The sequence below is a fragment of the Lepisma saccharinum genome, chromosome 15 (assembly GCF_977018435.1).
Source record: "Lepisma saccharinum chromosome 15, izLepSacc3.1, whole genome shotgun sequence".
Classification (NCBI taxonomy): Eukaryota; Metazoa; Arthropoda; class Insecta; order Zygentoma; family Lepismatidae; genus Lepisma; species Lepisma saccharinum.
In genome coordinates this window covers 39591652-39613558 of record NC_139243.1, presented here as the reverse complement: position 1 = coordinate 39613558, position 21907 = coordinate 39591652, and the positions used below count along the sequence as shown (strand labels likewise).

The following is a 21907-nucleotide window of genomic DNA, read 5'->3' as shown; positions in this document are numbered from 1 at the left end:
TTTCATTGAGCATGTGTTGCCCAACCCTGTGACCGAGTGGTTAGCACATCGTGCTGCGATGCCAAGGGTCCTGGGTTTGAATCCCGGTCGGGCTTGGTTGTTTGTGAATGTCCATTCATCAATTTCATCATTTCATCACCCATCCCCATCTTCGCAAATTAGCCAAGAGGCACAAAACGCGAAGTAAAATAAACTAAATCAATCAATCAATTATTGAGCATGTACATTTATGCAGTGATGGACGAACAAGTCACAGATGTCTTTGCAGGTCAATTGTGCATTGGCTGTGTGTTTGCTTGCTTGCTCTGAATACAAACCATGTTTACAACAAAAGAGTTCCCAGGTTCAAACCATAATCAGGCATGGATGCATTGTTTTTCCAATCACCCAATTCATTAAGCTTTATCATCGCAGTTAACCTAAGAGGTAAAAAAGCAACTTAAAATATCCATTATAAATAGAGAGAAAATTGAAAGGTGTACCAAGAGTAAAATTATGACCATAACCCAGTTTTTGATTACTACGAATTTGGAGCCAAATGAAATTCATCATCAGACTTGCGAAGAGTATGGGGAGCACATGACATGTTTAGAAAATGGTCTGCACGTACAGATGAATTGAAAAAATGAAGTTCAGAAACAGTCTGCAACAAAGGTACAACAGTATACTCAATCTTGGCTACCTTGAAGCCTCTTGTCTCACAAACTCATTTTTAAGCTGTAGATATTAATAAAACAAACTACATAATTTCGGTTGGTTGGTTGGTGTTTTAAGCACACTTTATGCACAGTAAGGCTAAACAGGACTGGACCTACAGTTTAAAGTGGGATCCGAACCACGATGTGCCTCCATCGGGTATTGAACCTGGGACCCCTTGGTTACAAGGTGATGACGCTACCACTGTGCCATCGAGGAGGGCTTACACAATTTCGGAAACCTTCCATTAATCTTGAATTAAATTTACCAATCTGACAGTTTGCAAGACACCCATCATGTAGTACATATACAGGGTTATCCATTTGGGTATGGATAAAATAAAACATTAATAGAAGCGTAAATGTTAAAGTAGGAAAATTTTCGTGTTGGTGTTTTCGTGCGTGAAACATGGGAGTTTTGCTGTAGTGTATTGGCAATTCACAGAAACCCACAGACATTGATGATTTGAAACTCAAAATCACTCATGCTTTCGACAGAATTACTCCAAAGATGTTACACCAGACGTGGAATGAATTGAATCATTGTTATGAGTTGTGCAGAGTTAGCAATGGAGGCCATGTAGAAAAGTGAAAACTGTACCAAACTCTTAGTAGTGTATAAAAATAAAAACTCCCACTTTCCAGACTTTTTTATACAATGTTTCAGGTAATTACATTTGACCAAAATAATTTCACATCTATTTTATTTTATCCATACCCAAACGGATCACCTGGTAGATTTACATATCCCATGTAAAGAAGGAACCATGTAAAATTCTTTAAATTGTAAGAAATTGATGCAATTTAAGAAGACAAATTCTCGCACTATTCCTTGTGTTTTGAAATTTAAAAAAAAAACAAAAAACAACATCCAAAGCCTTAAAATTAATAATCAAATGAAGAATGAAACAACATTTATTCCAGTTGTAAAAGAAACTGCATTCTGACATATTACACATTAAACAATGGCTGTGCAGTCTAAGGTGCAAGCTTTGGGCTCTGGCTACGGGATGCATGCAGGTTTGGGTCACCTGGGGGAAGCATAATAACTTTTCTCCTGAGCTTTTGGCCTGTGCATGGGGTGGGTGGCAACCCACCATCATGAGGAAAATGGAGAGTTACGAATGAGTAGCATAACCTAGTCATAGAACCAAGACTGGGTGTTTGTCATGCTGACCACACGTCACCTCCTAACTGGTTAGATGATCTCCTACCTCTGGTGAGAGTGAGGGCGGCAGTCGGTAGGCAGGCAGCAGCCCTCATGGGCTGTTACACCGTTATATTATCATTACACATTAAAACCATGCACCTATTCTACTGAAAGTGATATTCATCAATGCATTTATGTATGTGGGTCATTCAAAGAGAAAAGACAGTAGAATATTATGATATGATCAATACTTGTAACTTAGTCCAAATTGCACCCTGGACTGCAGACTAACGAGGCTCTGGCGACTGGCCCCATGCCCAGTATAATTCTGTGTCGTCCTGTGTTTTGTCCTTATTTGTGCTGAGCGCCCTTTTTAGCCTCAGCTTTTAACCATGGTAAGGAAATTTTAGTTATCAGACACACTTTTATTTTAGTTATGATAAGGGGCTGGACCCCGTATAGTGTGACGGTTGCAAAATAGCCTCAGTGCTGACACACCCAAAAAATTTTAATTCTTCTTCTTCTCTTCCATTCCCTTATGCCGTTAAGCGTCAGGTACCTCGTTCTGTCCATCTCATCCACTCCGTCCGGTCTCTACTCATTCTTCTCATTTCGTTCTTAGTTTTTCCATATTTTAATCCTATCTTTTCTATTCTATCTTCCCATGTATTTCTTGGCCTGCCTCTTTCTACTCTACCCTCATCTCCATCACTTGCTTGGCTTTCCTATCTTCATTCATTCTATTTACATGTCCATACCACTTCAGCTGGCATTCCTCTACTACTTCAGTCATTGTCTTCTTTTGTTTTACCTCTTCTCTTATTCTTTCATTTCTTATTCTGTCTCTTCGAGTTTTCCCCACTGTTCTTTTAAGATATGTCATCTCTATTGCTTGAAATTTACTTAGATGTTTATCTTGGAGTGCTAAGCTTTCTGTGCCATAGCCCATGATGGGAACTACAATTGAGTTGTAGAGTTGCATTTTTGTTTTTGTACTGATCTCTCTTTTTCCCACCAAAGTATTACTCATTTGATAATATGCTGATGCTGCCTTCTTTGTCCTATTCATTATCTCTTGATCAATTTTCCCACTGCTACTTATGATAGTTCCTAAGTATTCATATGTTTCTACTTTCTCTAGTTGTTTCCCTTCGCATATTATATTCAGGGCTTCATTTTCCTTGTCCTCTTTAGTGACCCGCATGATCTTACTCTTTTCTATATTAATCTTCATGCCTTTCCTTTTAAGTTCTTCATACCATTCTTCCACTGCTTGCTGAAGTCTCTCAGGTGTATCTGATAACAGTACGATATCATCGGCATATAATAGTGCTTGGATATATACTGGCCTTAATCTCCACATACCTATTTTCGTTCTGTGTGTTCGTCGTTTGCATATTTTAGCAATTTCGTCTAAAAAGACATTAAATAGGATTGGACTGAGGCTGTCTCCTTGTTTTATGCCTTTCTCAATGTCAAATTCACCTGAGTGTTCCCCATCTACTCTTAATTGTTCCTACAGGATTATTATATACAATTTTTATTGCATTCAATAATCTTACTGGTACTTTCTTTGCCTCCAATGCTTCTCATACGTATTGCCTAGGGACTGAATCAAAAGCAGCTTTTAGGTCTATAAAAGCTAGATATGTGTCCTTGTTCTTGGCAATTCTTTTTTCCATAATCGTTCTTATAGTATATATATGATCTTGTGTTTGCCTTTTAGGGCGGAATGCTGCCTGCTCCTCCTCCATATCTTCCTCCACCACTTTTCTGAGACGTCTTTCTAGTATCCTTGTGTATAATTTATAAGCGACTGATGAGAGGCATGTTGCTCTGTAGTTATTACAGTCATAGCTATTGCCCTTCTTATGTAGTGGGATAATGATATTTTTCCTCCATTCATTTGGTATTTTGTTCTTCCATATTCTTTGAAACATCTTGGTTAAATTCTTAACTACTTCCATACCTCCATATTTTATTAATTCTGGATTTATTCCATCTGATCCTGCTGCTTTTCCTGTCTTCATCAGTTCTATTGCTATTTGTAATTCATCTTCCTTTATTTCCCCTTCTATATCTGAGTCTTGTACCTCCATGTATGGTCCATATATCACCCCCACCTCCTCTGGGTTATTATTTTCTTTCTGGAATTTTTCACCATAGTGTTTCCGCCATACACATCCTTTTTTTCTGTGATCAATTTATCTCCATCTTTAATGGTTCTTATTGTTTTTCCATATTTTCCTCTCAAGTTCTTTACAACTTTCCAAAATTGTCTTGTATTCTTTTCTCTAGCTTTCTCTTCAACCATATTTCCAAATTTTTCCCAGGATGTTATTTTAGCTTCCTTCACTATTTCCTTGACTTCAATTCTTTTTTCAATGTATTTCCTTCTATCTTTTTCTGTCTGAGACATAATATATTTTTTCCATGCTTCCTTTTTGTTTTTTACTTTTTGTTTCACTTCTTCATTCCACCAAGATGTTTTCTTTTTTTCTTGTATCTACTATTTTCTTTCCGCATACTTCTTCTGCAGCTTTTATGAGTGCCTTTTTAATTCTCTTCCATATTTCTTCTATCTCTAGTTGTTCTACATCTGGTCCTTCTGTCAGTCTGGCTGTTACCTGTTCTTTATACGCTTCCTTCTTCTCTTTTTTCTGTAACTCATTTATCTTAATTGTTTGGTATTTTTTCATTCTGGGCTTTGGTGGTCTCGTGAAGCGTGTGTCCACTATTAGTAATCCATGGTCTGTACCCAGTTCAGCACCTCTTATAACTTTAACATCCATTATGTTTCTCCTAATACTACTGGTGTATATTATGTAGTCTATTATGCTTTTAGCATTTCTTCCTTCAGCCTGGAAGGTTATTTTATGTGCCTCCTTATGTGGGAAGAAGGAGTTTCCAAGAAGCAACTGATTTTCTACACAAAACTCCAGTAATCTTTTGCCATTCTCATTCAATGTCTTCTCTCACCCGTAGCTTCCCATACTTCCATGGGCTACCATCTTATCTTTACCTGTTCTTGCATTTAAGTCTCCCACTATCATTACATACCGTCCCTCATTACTTCTTTATCTACTGTCCTTTGGAGGTGTACATAAAATTCTTCCTTATCAAGCACAGAGGCATCTTCTGTTGGTGCATATACTTCATATATGATATTTTATATTCTATATCAAATTTAACTACAATTATTCTTGAGTTAACTGGTTTCCAGCCACTTACCTTTGTTTCATATTGCTGACTTGTTACAATTCCTACCCCTTCTTTTGCTCTTCTTCCCTGTCCAACACCTGAATATCTCAAGGTATATCCCTCCTCAAGCCTTTGTATGCCATTTCCTTTCTTTCTTACTTCACTAATTCCCATTACGTCTATCTTACGTATCTTCATTTCCTGTACTAATTCAACTTCTTTTCCTAATATAGTTTTAATGTTCCACATTCCCATTCTCGTTTTCCTTTTCCAGTCCGGTCGTTGTTGAGTTGATCTGTCCATTCCGAGGCTCCTGGTTTTTCTCTGAATCCATTAATACCCTTGCGTGGGGGATTGGCCCAACGCAGGCTGGATTTATTTAGGGTTTACTCCCCTAGGGCAGTTGGCTTTACCATGCCTTTTGAGTTTGCCCCACCCTTAGTTTTCTGTCAGGGTATCCTTCCCTTAGCCTTTGGGGATCCCTCCCCTCCCTGCAAGGCAGCAGGGACAGTGCTTATTTAATGGCGGCACTTCCTCGCCATGTCACAGTGCTGTCAATGGGCTTTTCTGGGTTTTAATGAGGATGGTCCTGCCACAAACCAAGCCCCCAGACCCTGTTAGCACTGCCGCCTCGGTCCGGGACTGCTTCTTTGGCATTGCCTTATTCGCAGCTAACCACCATATCTGATGGCTGTTCGCTATCCGCCACCTGCGACCCGCCCGGTTACTACCTCCCATAGGAGGCCGGGAAGAATTTTAATTCAGATTCAAATTAGTCCAAATTGAACACTGTTCAAAGGTTCAAATTTCAAGTTTGAACAACTAATAGAAAAACCAATCGATTTTTCTAATTTTTGGATATACTACCGTCATTCCTCTTTTGACTGAGAAAGTTCTATCATTGTGTTCTTCCAATCGAGAAAGAAAAATGAGATTGAATTTTGTCCTGCACCAGAAATGAACTGAATGGCAGTGGGCCTGTGGTAAGACTTTTAATTTGTGTCATGCTAAAGGATGTATATACTTACTCAGGAGGTCTACCAGTCTGAAAAATCCATTGAAATGTCATTGAATTTTTTCTGGAAAGATCAACATTTTTGTGGAGTGCACTAAAAGGTTTTTGAACAAAGAAAACAAAGGACAAACAATAAATTTTTAAGTTGTTGTGGACACACCATACTTTAATTTGATATACTAAGTAGTTACAGTAGAAATTGTACATTAATTACTCTAGGAAAGATCATGTTTTGAAATATTTTCATATAGAAATTTACTACAGTAAGTGACTATTGGAATTTCCCACTTTCTTGTTGAAATTGTTGGGTTGTGTTTGGTAGATATTAGAATTAATACAGATGTTATCACTAATTTTTCACGATAATTATGTATTATTTATGCTATCATTATGTTTTTTTTATAAAGATAATTCTTTGCTAACCTTAGGTCAATCCTCTCATTATCACTTTTACATGTGAAGTCAATATTGTAAGAAACTTGATTAAGTAGGATTATAAATGTGATGCTAGCTAATATATAGTAACTTTGTATATATTGGATTGATTTGTTGTTTTAAGTCCACTTTATGCACAGTAAGGTTAATCGGGACTGGACCTACAGTTTAAAGTGGGATCCAAACCACTATGTGCCTCCACCAGGAATCGAACCCGGGACCCCTTGATTATAAGGCGACGACGCTACCACTGAGCCATTGGGGAGGCTGACTTTGTATATATGAATTGCCCTAATGGCTCCAGTCTGGAAAATTTTGGTTCCTGGTCTGGAAAACCTGGAAAAGTTGGAATTTTGTGTTCATGAAATTGTATATGCAAACAAGGTATAACTTGTTAATTTCACAGAGAAGCTCGTAGGGAGAATTCACACTGAAGAGACAAGCAACACACAACACGGGAGTTTCATACCAAAGAGACAAGCTGTATGCGACAAGCACCACTTGTTTCTTTGCTCATTTCGCATGATGACACCGGTATAATTGCATTAATCAGTTTATTAGTCACCCTAAAAAAATGTAACAAGAGACATTGTTAATGTAAATCACATTGTAAAATTTGCAAGTTATTGAAACTCGGGAGAAGCATGTTGTGCATGAGAAAACTGAGAAATAATATGCACTGACCTCAAACTGTATACACTAGGTCTATACTTTCCAGCCTGGATAGAGCAAAGACCTAAATGCTAGAGAAATGGTTCTTCGTAAAACTATGTCCCGGTATTATTATTATTTTTTAAGTCAATGCCCTTACCCCAAGAATTTTCTTTGTAAATACTTTTCCAGTATTTAAGATTTTATGCATGAATTAACATGTACCCATGACATAAAATATTGATAAGTACATTCTGGCATAATCAAAAAGAGTAATAATACGTAGTTGGATTACATGTAAAATTGTTGATAAATACAAGGACAAACCAGAAGGAGCATGCGAATCCGATGAGGTGAGCATGATAAAGATATCAGAGAAGGGGTTCCAAAAACTGGCCTCGCGGAACACATAATTGAGAGCAAGCATAGAATTATAAAAAGGGAAGTTATTAGGAAAAGTAGTAATAATTTGGACCGGAGCATATATGAAGCCGCATATATATGCACAGGAAGGGAATCAGTCCCGTGGGGGAGGAGGTAATCTCCAACTCTGCACGTTTAGACCATTACCCATGCGCTTCACCTTACTGCTGGACGGGAGTTCCTCGGCTGCCATGTGGGCACCTGGTTTTTAGTCTGTTAGTTTTGAATATGAGTATTTTTTAGAATGTCTTACCTGGATGGGGATTTTTACGATTTTAATAACTAGGATTTTTATGTGTTTTTACCGATTCCTTCAACCATATTCCTATTTAACACTATTTCACGTGACAACATGTCCGGTGTCTAGATTTCTAGTTAGACCTGAAGAAGGAGGAAGTATTTACCTCCAAAACATCGTCCGGATTAACATATACTTACTCACGTAAGTTTGAATTTTTTTTTATCCTATTTTACATATTTATTTTGTATTCAGTATTGAGTAATACACACTTCCTCATCTTGTTGTTGACAAATATAGGAATATGAGTGATGAAACGGTAACGTCGTTTCCTTGTAATTATGTGATCCCGGCTTCGATTCCCAGTGGAGGCACATAGTGGCACGGGTCCCACTTTAAACTGTAGGTCCAGTACTGATTAGTCTATTTCTGCATAAATTGGACTTAAAATTCCAAAACTGACAACTCAAATATGATATTTAGGATTGTGTTATATGTCAACCAATTTCATCAGAACCTTTCGCACTTCAGTATAGTTGATGCGAGGACTCGGCGGTTGAGAAACAATGCACAAGAGTACTTTACCACGTTGACTGATCTATTTTGGACTAAAGTGCCTCCATGTGCTGGCTTTTTAAAATATAATCAGTCGCACCCTAAATGGCCAAATCACGGCCTCTGTACAGAATGTTGAAGGCAAATTACAGCCGATAACTGCATCAAGAAACTTGATAAAACAAAATGAACATTGTATTTGAATCTTAAAACATTGTACATATCGATACTTTATTATATCAACAAATTAGAGGTTCAAACATGTTGTGAGGCCTCCGGTTGGGCTATCTTCTAGAGTCTAAATATATCTCGTTGGAGTGAAGCATTCACGAACAACAAACTGAGGCTACATGATGCATGGTATTGAGAAAACGGCACAGTCCGAGAGACATGCAAGTGACATGAGACATGCGCAGCTTGTCGTGTCTATTCAGTTCGAAAGGTTCAATTGATTACTGAGTGTTTGCTTACAACAAGTGACACCTGTTTCTTGCAGCATGCCTCTTCAGTTGAATTCTCCCTTACAGCTAACAAGAGCAGCTCATGTTCATTACAATCAATGTTACGATGAACAGTGTGCTATTAAACAGAGGGAGAAAGAAATGAAGGAAAGGGAAAAGACAGATGAATGCAAAAGGTTAATGAAGATAAGCAATGAAACAAATAGTATACAAGATAAGGAAGCAGAGACAAGAACAGAATAGCATGATTACTCAATTATTGCTGATTGAAGAATGCTGCTGAGGAAAAACACATGGTGGCAATCAACATGACACAGAAGGGTTGGAGAAAGCAATAGAAGAGAAGGAAACAATGCATAAAATAATTTTTCTGCCTTGGTCAACATATTGAGTTTTTCATATCATGTAAACAAGGCTTAATGGTGTTGTAATTGTAAAATTGATATATACATCTGACTTTTCTGTATAAATGACATTTACACAAATTAAATACTTATATTTCCTTCCAGGTTCATCATGTGAATGTTTTGTTTGTGGACAATCCAGTTGGTACTGGCTTCAGTTACGTTAAAAATTCCTCTCTCTTGGCAAGGAATAACAGTGCTATCGCAAGTGATTTGGTGGAATTTATGAAAGCATTCTTGAATAAAGTTCCTGAATTTAAATATGTTCCATTTTATGTGTTTTCTGAATCGTATGGTGGAAAAATGGCTGTGCAGTTTGCTCGTGCTTTGTATAAGGTGAGTTGTAGTTCATTGATGGGCACATTTCAGACCGAATGACAAGCAGCAGGCTAAATGGGCTCAATCCAGCCTGTAGAAAGGCATTCAGTGTGTATGCATGTCAGACTGACTGGGATAACATGATGCACACTATAAGAAATTACCCAGTCTGAATGACATGCAAGGGACAAGCAAAGCTTATCATGTAACTCTGGTACAAAAGATTGCATTTATTTTGTATGGCCCATTGCTTAAGTGACACATGTCGCTTTGGTCTGAAAGATCCCTTAGACTCACTCTCTTTTCCCCCCCCTCTCTCTCTCATGCACACACACACACACACACATATATATATATAGAGAGAGAGGCATTCATTCATTCAATTTTTATACTATTATGTCATTCAAAATATAACTAAAATCTAGGCATACTCACAAGGCGAGAATAGAAGTTGAAGAGCTCAACATCTTCAGGCTAGTCACATCTACCAGTGCTCAATCTATCTGACTTCCTAATCTAATATATGCTGTGCCAATTTTTTCCAACCACATTGATTTCATGTTTTTGACCAGGACATCTGTCGACTACCGGGTGTGGCAGAATGGAGTCCCAAATTTGAAAGGTGAATAAAATAGAAATGGTAAAATGTACAAAAAAACACTTTTATTTCTGAATAGTACATGTAATAAGGTTTCATTTCCTTAGGTTTTAAAAATTATATCGTGTAAATGTTGGCTGCCGTGGGCTATACGAGGGTCACTATTTATATTTTGAGCCTAACAATGAAAAAACAGGAATTTGGCATTGAAAACTGCTTTATTGTTTTTTGAAGTATTCTCTTTTATGGTCAATACACTTTTGCATTCGTTCGAACCATTTGTCAAAGCAGTTTTTCCAATCTTCTTGAGACACCTCCATAATATGGTTTTTGAACGCATCAACGGCATCTTCCGCCGACGAAAATCGTCCACGCAATTTATTCTTGACATTCGGGAACAAGAAGAAGTCATTGGGTGCCAAATCTGGACTGTACGGCAGATGACCCCTCAATTCGATTTTTGGACTGTTCATAAAGTCGGTTGTTTGACGAGATGTGTGACAGCTGGCATTGTCTTGATGAAGAATGATCCGACGGCCTTTGTTTGTTTTCCATATTTGACCGAAGACCTCTGGCAAACAAATTGTTGTGTACCATTCAGAGTTGACCGTTCTACGTTCCAAAAAAGGCACAGTTGCCACATGACCAGTTTTCCCGAAAAAACAGGCGACCATTTGTTTCAATGTGCTTCGAGCGCGAACAACTTTTGTTGGATTGGGTTCATCTTGAAACACCCATACAGTCGACTGCTGTTTACATTCCGGCTCATATGCATATATCCATGATTCGTCACCTGTTACAATCTTATATACGTCTTTTGAAGCAACACGATTGTATTTATTGAGCATTTGTTTGCACCAATTGACGATCTTGCAGTATTAGGTTTTGCACAGCATCAATGTTTTCTTGAACAACAACTGATTTTGGACGACCTTCGCGAATCCTGTCGGTGAGCGAATGGCAGCCACAATTAAATTCATTATACCAGCGTTTCACAGTGGCAAAGGATGGGGCTTCATCGCCAAATGTGGAAGTAAGTTGATCGATGCACTCTTGTCTTGATAATCCACGTCGAAAATCGTAAAAAATCATCGCTCGAAAATGTTCACGAGTTAATTCCATTTTATTGTTGTCGCGCAATCTCCAAGGCAACATAAACAACACAAATCAAGCTATTGACAAAACATTTGAAGTACGTTATGGTCAATAATGCCAGATGATTCCGTGCAAACGTCAAATCGCACCTAACTTCAATCAGTGTTGCCAACGCTCAAAATATAAATAGTGGCCTTCGTACACACCCGAAGTTGTTCCTTGAAGTTCTGAATCACTCTCTCCAGCATATCGAGAGGAATAGCGGCAATTTCTTCTCTTATCGCCTCCTTAAGTTGTTTGAGAGTTTGAGGCTGATATTTGTAGATCTGAGCTTTGAGGTAGCCCCACAAAAAGAAATCACAGGGGCAGCGATGTTTTCAGGCGTTCTAATGCTCCTTGCATGGCCAGCTGGGTTTCTCGGTAATGGAGATCCAGTTGTTCTTAAATTTGCAATCCATTTCAGTATCGTTTTCAGAGCTGGAACGGCTGCATTTGGATTTAGAAGGAAGTGTGAACGAAATGCTCTTTGTGTTGCGGTCATGGATTCGGCATTTTTGAAATATGCTTCGATTACGTATCTGCGTTGTTCACCTGACCTAGGCATGGTGCCTAGTGGCAAACCTTATCGCCTACCCGAGGGATACCTATGTCAGCATGGTTAGTGACCTTGTGAAATATGGGACTCCTTTCTGCCGCACCTTGTACTTTTCAGTATTTTTAAATGCAAATTTTGAATGTATTTTTTGAAACTGGCTCGCATCACTAGTGTTAATTCTTGGTTCAATTTCATTACAAATTTATTATCAATTTTCTTCAGGATGATAAGAGTTTATAACTATACAATGGTGTACCCAAAAGAGACGGGAATTTTTTTTTAAAAGCAGTGTTTTTTTTAAAATTATTAATATTTTTTTTTTACAAAACCTTATCACCTTCAAAGTACTCTCCATGACACTTAATACATTTGTCCAATCTGTGATTCCATTCTTGGAAACATTTTTTAAACTCATCTGTTGTGATGGCTGACAGCTCCTTCCTAGTTTTTTCTTCACCTCTTCTACGTCGTCAAATCGCTGTCCCTTCATGTCCCTCTTCATTCGGGGGAAAAAAAAAAGAAAAGGAAGAAGTCGAAGTCTCACCATGTCTCGTCACCAGTAATGACCTTGGAAATAAAGTCTGGGTTGCTTCGGAGCTCTTCTTTCAAAGCACTGCATGTTTCCACTCGACACTTTCTTTGCTGGTCACTCAGATTCCGAGGCACAAATTTCGCAGCGACCCTTCTCATTCCCAAATCTTTCGTTAAAATTCGCTGAACCGAGCTCCAACGTAGTCCAGATAACTTCCCCAGCTCTTCAATGGTCCGTCATCAGTCTTCGAGCACAAGTTCATGAATTTTATCGACATTTTCGTCCGTTCTGGAAGTTGACGGACGTCCAGAACGGGGTTTGTCATCAATCGACATGTCACCTTTCTTGAAGCGAGAAAACCACTCGTACACTTGAGTTTTCCCCATAGCGCTGTCCTTGTAAGCTGTGTTCGACATCACAACCGTTTCTGCTCCATTTTTTCCGAGCAGGAAACAAAATTTCACAGCCGCACGCTGTTCTCTTACATCGGCCATCACAAAAAAACGAGGTGGGAGCGAAACTGCTTTTACGAAAAAAATCACCGTGACCAGAGACAACCTTCCCCAGCAAAGCCACTGGGTGCACTGAACTCACAACGAGTTGCTCGATGCTTGCCTGGTGGGAAAAATTCGTACTACGGAAGCTCCGCCCAGCGCAGCGTTATTCTGTTTTTTTGTGTATCCCCTCGTATATTTGAAAGTAAAGTTGTATATGTATTAATGTAGAATTAATTAAGTCTTGAACAAGTAAAGTGTTTCTAACTGCTTTATCTGTAATGTTACACATAAACAATTTCATTGTAATAAGTATGGATATTTATGGTTTAATAATCAGTGGTTAAAGCAAGAACTTGAGAATGTCTCCCACACAGCTACAAATGAACTTCGATGTCTATGATTGAACTGGGTCTTTGGCATTCCATGACATTGCTCTACCGCTAAGTTACCAACTTGATTTCTGGCCTTCTCATGGTTTCCACACCTTAGACCTCTTAGCTGAGCAACCACAAAACCACGTGATTAGCATACTCACTTGTTGCGAGCAGACCCAGGTTCAATCCCCGGTGGGAGCTCCAAAATTTTCAGTGGTGACCCAGCATCATGAGGACAATGGAGGGCCTACTTGAATGCAGTAATAGCAGACTCTGGTCTTGAAAGTCAGAATACAGTGATGATGAGATTTGATGGGTTGACACCACCCAATGGAAAGGTGCTTGGCAGGCTCTCGTCCTCAAAGGGGAGATGAAGTCTAGTTTTTATGTCTCTTGGTTACCATATTTACTTATGTATAATGAGCATTTTTTTCCAAATTTTTGACCCCAAAAACTGTGGTGCGTATTATGCACGGAATAATTTCGACAACCAACATGCAACCGTACAGGGTCATTTGATAATTTTGTGAAACTTGCATTGATTTTTCATGTTTATGGAACCCTATCGTGTTATATATCGTTGTAAAGCTTAAATTCTGCAGTTCCTGAATATGACAACAGTATTCCATTCAAGGTGGCGACACTAATGTGCAATATGATTGAAATTGAAAGAAAAGATAAGGAAAAAGAAAATAATAATTAAAATGTATTACTGGCCAAATATTATGACACATATGGAGTGTGTAAATGCGTTAATGGAAGAAATGTGCTGGTAACTGCTAGTTTGAGTGTCCTGAATGTGCCTCTTATAAATTTTATGTTAGTCATGGAAGAGTATATATATATATATTTGAATTTTTTTTTAGAAAAAGTAGAGGAAATTAACAAAACCACGTATAAAAGTTCAAAGACCATTTCCCACGATTTTTCACTTTGTAATGTAATGTAAGAAAAACAGTGCCATTCTGGCGGAATTTGAGTATGCACCGTCAGTCACGTGGGATGCGTATCAGCGGTATTTGTTGGACAAGAAATAATAGAAAATAACTTCCTGAGTGTTGCAAATCCATAACATTATATAACGACGCCGGGAGTGTGGATGGCCGTTCTTTTAGAATGAAAAATCCACACTCTGTTTCCTCGGGTCAAAGTATCAGGCATCCAGCGCAGTAGGGGTGATTTTTCTCACCTATAGTACTAGCCAGTAGTCGAGTTCAGGAAACACACGAACGCTACTTAAAAATCTAAGAATGAACTGAAAGATAAACCATCGTTATATGAAGTAAAGCAGAACTACAAAGACATGGATAAAGATTTAGAACAGTTATATTAATTGTAATCGGAATAAACAAGAGTACCCAAAATTGTTCTTTGCTAACATTAATAATCTATTCAGTACTCTGATACAAGACACTCAAGGATACTTACAAAATAAATAAGTCTTGGCCTCGACTTTTCCTTCTTCATTACAGAATTGGTAACAAGTTTGAATAATCACCGTTTGAAACAAAGAACTATGAATTGTGACATGTAAGTCAAGAAATTAACAATTGCTCATTTTTAAAAATTTACATAAATATTTGAAATTCAGAGATTGTTGCTTCTGAGAACCAATCATAAACTGTCACGGACGAAACGGCCACTTACATCAACCGCCATCATGCAATATGACTCGAAACTTGTCCCTTTTTTGCACACCGTACACTCGCGAATCACAGGAAAATATTCTTCTTCCACGCTGCGATTAACTTTACGATGCTCACTGTTCACTTCCTCTTCGAACTCCTGCTTGCACACGAATTACTTAAGAAATATGAAATATAATATTCCTTTTCTCTGTGAAAAATTTTTGCATGTCGTGCCAACTGCACTTCTCGTATTCAACTAACTTATTTTCCTTCCCTTATTACAGCCAAAGAAAGAGAAAATCCATACACTATAAAGTAGAGGAGGTGGGCCGGTTGAACACCATCATTTGCGGTTCAGTGTTGCCAACTCACCCCAAGAATATTTCACCATATGATATTTTACAGGGGAAGCTAACCTACAAATAGGAGTTGGCAACACTGACTAGTTGCTTCTTATTGTCTTGGAAAACGTCTTAAGACAAATATCTTAATTTTTAAGAGTAAATATGCCTTCTACACCAACTCTGATTTTTTTACCTCTAAGAAAATCGCACCAAAACCTCAAAAACTCACTTTCTCTCCATGTTTCGCGTCTCATTTATTGTGCTGGCGATGTTTCACAGCGCAGAAAAGCAGTGATGAGTAAATACACTTTCTCATCCTTGAAGGATGAATGCACCCTATCGTAATCTTCCAAGTCCCGGGGACATTAATGTTTGTATATCGCGAGCTTTGTTAACCTCTCTCGGGAACGATGTGCCACACACACACGCGCGCGCGCGTTTTTTATTATTTTCGTATTGTGACTCAAGCAAACAAACAAATAATTTTTTTTATTTTTTTAAGATTCCTGGCCCCTAACCCCGCCAGGGTGCGTGGTGCCCAACCCAAAAAGGTTCTAACGGCTGTGGTTATGGATAACCACACCTCTATAGAGTTTTCACGTGTTTTTTTTTTTTCTCTCAAACTTCCATGAAACTCTACAGAGGACCTCCGTAATGCATGCAACGTGTACTAACGACTCTAGTGTTATTTGATGTTGTAATATTTTTGGATATAGAGTTTTATTGTGAGATAGATAAAAAATAATTATGTTTATTATAATATTTTCTTGATGAAGATGGAGAATGTGTGTGTTATAAAAACTAGAGTTGCATGCTTTTTTTTTCCTAGTGTGTGTGCTTGATGTTCGACAGCATCTGAAACGATAAAAAAAGAATTTTATTGTTACTTTTCTCATGTAAAAACAACAAAATTTTGTGCAAATTCTGATTGTCTCGTGCTATAGTGCAAAAACTGATGAAAAAAAAGATATTGTAACTGATAACTAGTGAAATTGACATTGTAACTGATCTGAACTAGTGAAATTCGTATTATTATTGTGCTAGCACAAAATTCTTATTGTAACTGATTGTGCAAGAAAAAGATGTTAAAAACCTGTTAAAACTGCTCCGTGACCCTCTCGTTCTTCACGTCGTAGGCGAAAGACTTCTCTGCAATGAGGATGACGCTGCATACAGTATCGGCAGGCAAGGCTTCGTGGAACTCGCAGACGACCTTGATGTTGGTGCGATCGTTGACCACCACCTGCTTTCTTTTTGTTGTATTGATGACGAACATCGGCCTGCGGATTTTGAATTCGCTGGGAGTGTAGTACACGTCCACGTTTCCCTCGGTCACGCGCTTGTAAGCTGTGTAAGCTTCGTAAAGTTTGAGGTAATCGTTTTTGGTCATGTCGAGGTTGTAATTCTCGCGCGGGAACACTTCGTTCCTACCATTTTTGAGATAAACGTTCTTGATCTTGCAGTCGTCGAACTTGCTGGAATCTTTTTCCTGGTTGTTATCGCGACCGGTTTGAAAGAGCACTACGACGAAATCTGGCATGTCGAACTGTATGTTGTTGAACTGCGTCGTCACGTCGAATTCCATGTGACTTCCCGACGCCAACTTCTGCACGCACTGGTAACCGTGAAAGTGAATCGGCACCTGCGAATTCTTCAAGATCTCCGCTTTGTACTTGAGGGCGTAGTTCGTCTCGTATTCCACGATCGGCATTCTCAATTCCATGCTCCGTATGACGCACTTGGCTGCTTCGGGTAATGTGTTGGCTATCGGCGTGCTGTCGGCATTCAAGTTGGTGTATCGCATCAGTGCGTTGTTGTCGTTGGCTGCTCTTCGAAACGTGACGCGCAATCCTCCCTTCCACATGATCTCTTTGTAGTCGGAGAAGAATCCCGGTAGCAGACGCATGGGAAAGAGCACCGTGTGACTTCTCGTCGATATTTTCGTTCCCGCTTCGAATCCTCCCGCCTGGTAGTATGCTGCGTCCGTTTTGGATAATTTCAATGTTCCCACTGCCGTCGACGTGATGCCTGGATAATCTATTCTGTCGATGACGGTGTTGTGTTTCCTCACCTCCACCTGCGAGAACAGGTGTGGCACGAAGTTGTCCACGAGTTTCAAATTTGCATTGGGTGGAAACGCGTCTCCGCTTTCCTTCTTCACCACGTCGAATTGAAGGTAGAGGTCTGCTCTGTGAGGATGAACAAACCCGTCCCCTATGTCCACGTCGTATTCGATCTCCCTGTTCGCTTCGTTGAGATTGGCAAACGTGCGACGGTTCGGAGGGAAAGATTGCAATTCGTAACTTTCGATTTGTTCCATTTTCACTATGCGTGTTATTTATTATACGTTGATCTCCACGATGGCCGTTGTAGTGGCACCTGCGAAATCCACCACCTCTCCTTTCTCGTTCGTCACCACCAACTCTATGTCGTCTATGCGGTTGCGACATACTGGAAAATAGATCGGCGAAGAGGGCATGTAGATGATCGGTTCCATGAATTCGGAACTTGGTTTGAACGTGGCGATGATTCCCGTCTGCTTGTGACTTCCCAGCAACTCCCCATCCGAAGATTTAGTGATCATTCCTTCCGCCACGTTACAGTGAACGTTCAGAGTCTCTATGGCCAGAAATTTAGGAATGTTTGCTGCCGTGTGCTTGATGCCAGCTTCGAGTTTTGTGTTGTTCTCAAAACCTAAAAGTTCACCCATGGTACCCAGGTCCACGGTCTCCGTCGCCGACACGATTTCCACTCTGTGCGTGACCGAATTTTGAGAAAAGTACGTGCCTTTGGGTAACTGAGCTTGCAAAGTGGAAAGATTGTATTGGCCTGGCGTGACGACGATGTGTTCGCTTCCGACGCTAATTTTGTTGTGCTGCGTGACGTTAGGTATGAGGTACATGCTGTAGAATGCACGCAGAGCTACGGATTTAGGATAGACGATGTCGTCGTGCAGCGTGAGTTTCAAGATTGAAGATTCGCTCGTGAGATGGAACACACCCATCGTATTTAAGATTCCACAATGCTTTCTGAAAATGTTCCACCGACGGGTTATTTATTTTAGACATGTATGCGAGAACGGAAAGGCATAGGTGGCCGCAGTTAACATCGGTGAAACCCTGGATGCGTTTGTCATTGTAGTAGAGGTTGGCAACATTGAGATACTTCACCAACCTGGCAGGTGGTGTGCCACCGAACGAATCGAAAACAAATGCATTGTTATCGTCAATTTTGAGGTAGCATATCCAATGTGTACCAGGATTTTTGTAACTGTCCAGGTTGACCACGCCATACTCCTTTTTCTTCACAGCAGAGGGTAGAGAATCGGACATGAAAACACCCCTGAAGTTCCTTATTCCCAACAGTTCGATTAGAGATTCAATATCGAAGTTGGACAGGGCTTCTTCTTTTTTTTATATTTCTTCAAAGCATCGAGGTTGCTTTTTTGTTTTTTGGTCATACCTTTCCCCTTCTTCTCCATAGCCAGGTTGTGACGTTTCTGTTCTTCCAATTCTGCCTTGTTCTTCTTCGAGTCGATGACGGTTTTCGCGATGGCGGCGCTTCCGCCGGCCAAACTTCCAACGGCCCCCAATGCCGCAAGGATGGCCGGGATGCTGAATATGAACCCTCCGATCTTTTGCTGTTTCCGCGAACGCTGCAAGCGTCTCAATTGAGGTGTGCTGAGAAGTAATTTCATTCCGTGTCCTTTGGACAAGCAAGAACGTTTCTTCTCGCGTTGTTTCTTGGTGAGTAACCCATCGAGGGCACCTAGATTTTTCAGATTGGAGTATGGTATCTGGTACACGACACCCTTGGGCTTCATGTTGATGCTCTATATGTTATCTTCACGGTATGTTATTTATATATATGTTCTGAGATTTTTTTTGTGTAATTTTTTTTCGGTATGTTATTTATATATAAATGTTCTGAGATTTTTTTTTGTTCCGTGTAATTTTTTTTCAAGGATATACTCCGCACAGAGCCGTTACACAAATTCTATTACGTGCTTTGTTTTCTTACCAAGAAGTTCCTTTGTACCCTTGTACACGATTCGAGTTTTGTTCTCGATTAAAATAGCTAGCTTCTCGTCGGATAACATGTTAGCGTATCGATCTGGTAAAAATAGACTGTATTGTGCGTTGAGCAACAGACGCGCCTTGGGACCATACTGGGTAGAAACAATTGAACCGGAAGTTATCGTGTAAGGTTTGTTCACTTCCAATTCCTGAATTTTTACATATTCGACTGATGAATTTAGCATTTGTTTTAATGCTTGGGCGTCTAGTGATTGTTTACTCATTTTTTATAAGATGACAAACACAACTGGAGTTTTTTTTTTTTTTACGTAGTGTTATTTATATACCGAAGAAATTTTTTTCACGGTTCGAGAATTTTTTTTATTTCTACACACCCCATCCAAATTTTTGTTTCGTGTTCATGGCGATGGTGGTGCCCAGTGCTGCAACTCTTTCTCCCAGCGAAGCGTCTCTGCTAACGAATCTTTCGAAAGCTGCGTGCTCTAACTTTCTGTCTGCTTCGTGACGTGCATCCAGATCGGTGCGAGTGGTGTTGTAGGCGATGTCGTGATCTTTGCATGCGGCGTCCAACGGATTCACACCCTTGTCTCCTCTCTCCAATCTTTTCTCGAGTTTGGTACCCGGTCCGCAGTACTGGTAGCCGGGTAAATGCATCTCGAAAGGTAACTTGTTGATGATGTCGTTCACGAGTCTTTTTCCTTCGGCCACGTTCCAGAATCTCGGAGGCAGCGTGTTGATAATTTTAATGAGGTAACCTATGCCCTTGTCGTTGTTCACGATGAAGTTGGAAAGTTTTGTGCTGATCATGTCCACAATTCCTACCTTTTCGTTGTAGAAATTACGATTGCCTGCATTCTCCTCTCCTGCAATAACCAACAATCGGTCTATGAGCTTGCGCACGTCGTCCACCCACACAAACTCTTTGGGCAGGGTGTTGTAGAGTTTGACGCCGCTGCCTGTTTTCACCTGGTTCCAAATCGGTTTGATGAGATTTCTGTATTTCTCGCCGCTGCTCGATTTCACCCTATTCTGCGAGGCGTCGTTGTTCTGGTATAAGGCATCCGTCATGATCAAAATTTCCTTGTAACTCTGGTAATCTTCGTCGGTGTAATCTTTCGGCTGTTTTTTGGCAACGAGTTCCCACAGTCCCACCGTACCCGGATACCTGTTCCAACTATCCTTCTCGCCTAAATTAACTTTAATGTCGTTGCCTTCGAAGCTCACCTTCGATTTTCCAATCTTCCAAACCACACCGCCGCCTTCGTTGCTCTCCATGCTCGGATACAATCCGAACACTTCATCCTTGTCGAATTTCCCCGTGCTCAGGTAGTCTCGTGCCAAAGGTCCCAACTCGATCTTATCCAAAGACGACGGCGTGCTACCTATGGCTCGACGTCGTGCCGGTACGTCCTTCAGTTCGAACGGCGTCGAAGGAATGCTCGAAATGGGCGTGGGTACGGTGTAACTTTTAGCTGCAAGTGGTACGAGTTCGTTGATCAAATTTTTATTTTGTTCCGTGACGCCTTTAATTTCTTTACCTAGATCGCTGATGGCGTCGATCACAGGTTGATCTTGACGTTTCTTCTCTTCGTAGAATCCGCGATTCTCGGATTTCCAACCTTTGAAACGTTTCGCGAGGTAATCGCGAAGCTTGAGATTTTCGTCTTCGATTTTTCGTTTCGTCATAGCGTTATTTATACACGTCGTTTCTCACAACGTTGCAACGTTTAGAAAGTCGTTGATTTTGTTTCTGTATTTTCCGTCGTTGGGTTTCCTCGTCATGTCGATCGTCGCGAATCCGAAATCGTCACTGTTCCAACAGTGGGAGCAGCAGCGTTCCGAAAATTGATTGTAGTTCATGTCTCCGCCTACGTAGTCATCGTACGCGTGCTTGAGGTTGGTGTAATCTTGACGAAACAAACATATGAAATTAGCGTTGTCGCGTACTAACTGTTTTGGAATTTTGGAAAACGTTTGAGCTAGGAAGAAGCAATCTATTCCTTTGTGACGACCTTGCGTGAAAAAATTGCGAATTTCATTTTGATTTTCCAGGATGACATCGTCGAACACAACGACTGAATTTTCACGACAATCGTCGAGTGGTTTTATTTCCGAAGAGAACGTTGCAATGTCCAGACCATCGTACAGTTTCATCAGTTGCTGGTATTTGGATTGCTCCAAACTTTTCGAGAACACGTACAGGTGCCTGTTCTTCCAATCTAACCAATTCGGTGCGAGGAGAAAATTGTCCACGAGCAGTGTTGTTTTCCCACACCCCGAAGGACCTACGATCAGACAGCGGATGCTGTCGGGAAGCAACTCGCCGTTCTTTTTCTTCTTTCGATTTTCTGAATCAGGTAGACGTTTCACGACATTCCACGCACTCATAGAATCACTTCGTTTGAATCGATCCAACTCGTGTCCGGAAGTCCCAGCCATTTCACCAAAAGTTTGTCGCCTCTCTTACGCAAAACTTTTTCGATAAGGTACGTGTCGGGGTATTTAGTTTTAGAGAGTTCCTCCTCGTAGAAGCGCCCCAATAAAATTTCACCGCCACTGTCCTTTATTATATACGTGTGACGGTTTCCGGGTAGAACTCGAACCACGGTAAAAAGTTCCGTGCTCCAGTTTCGTGTGAAACCCCTGTCGAACGTTCGCTTC

At 40.1% G+C, this 21907-nt stretch overlaps 1 protein-coding gene across 1 annotated transcript in view; it reads left to right on the top strand.

Moving 5' to 3' along the window:
• LOC145999682 (retinoid-inducible serine carboxypeptidase-like) overlaps positions 1-21907 on the top strand; it is a 75723-nt gene that overhangs the window by 11025 nt on the left and 42791 nt on the right. Inside the window, exon 3 of the mRNA XM_083136891.1 lies at positions 9334-9564. Within this exon, the coding sequence (XP_082993017.1) occupies positions 9334-9564 (231 nt within the window). The remainder of the gene's footprint in view (positions 1-9333; positions 9565-21907) is intronic.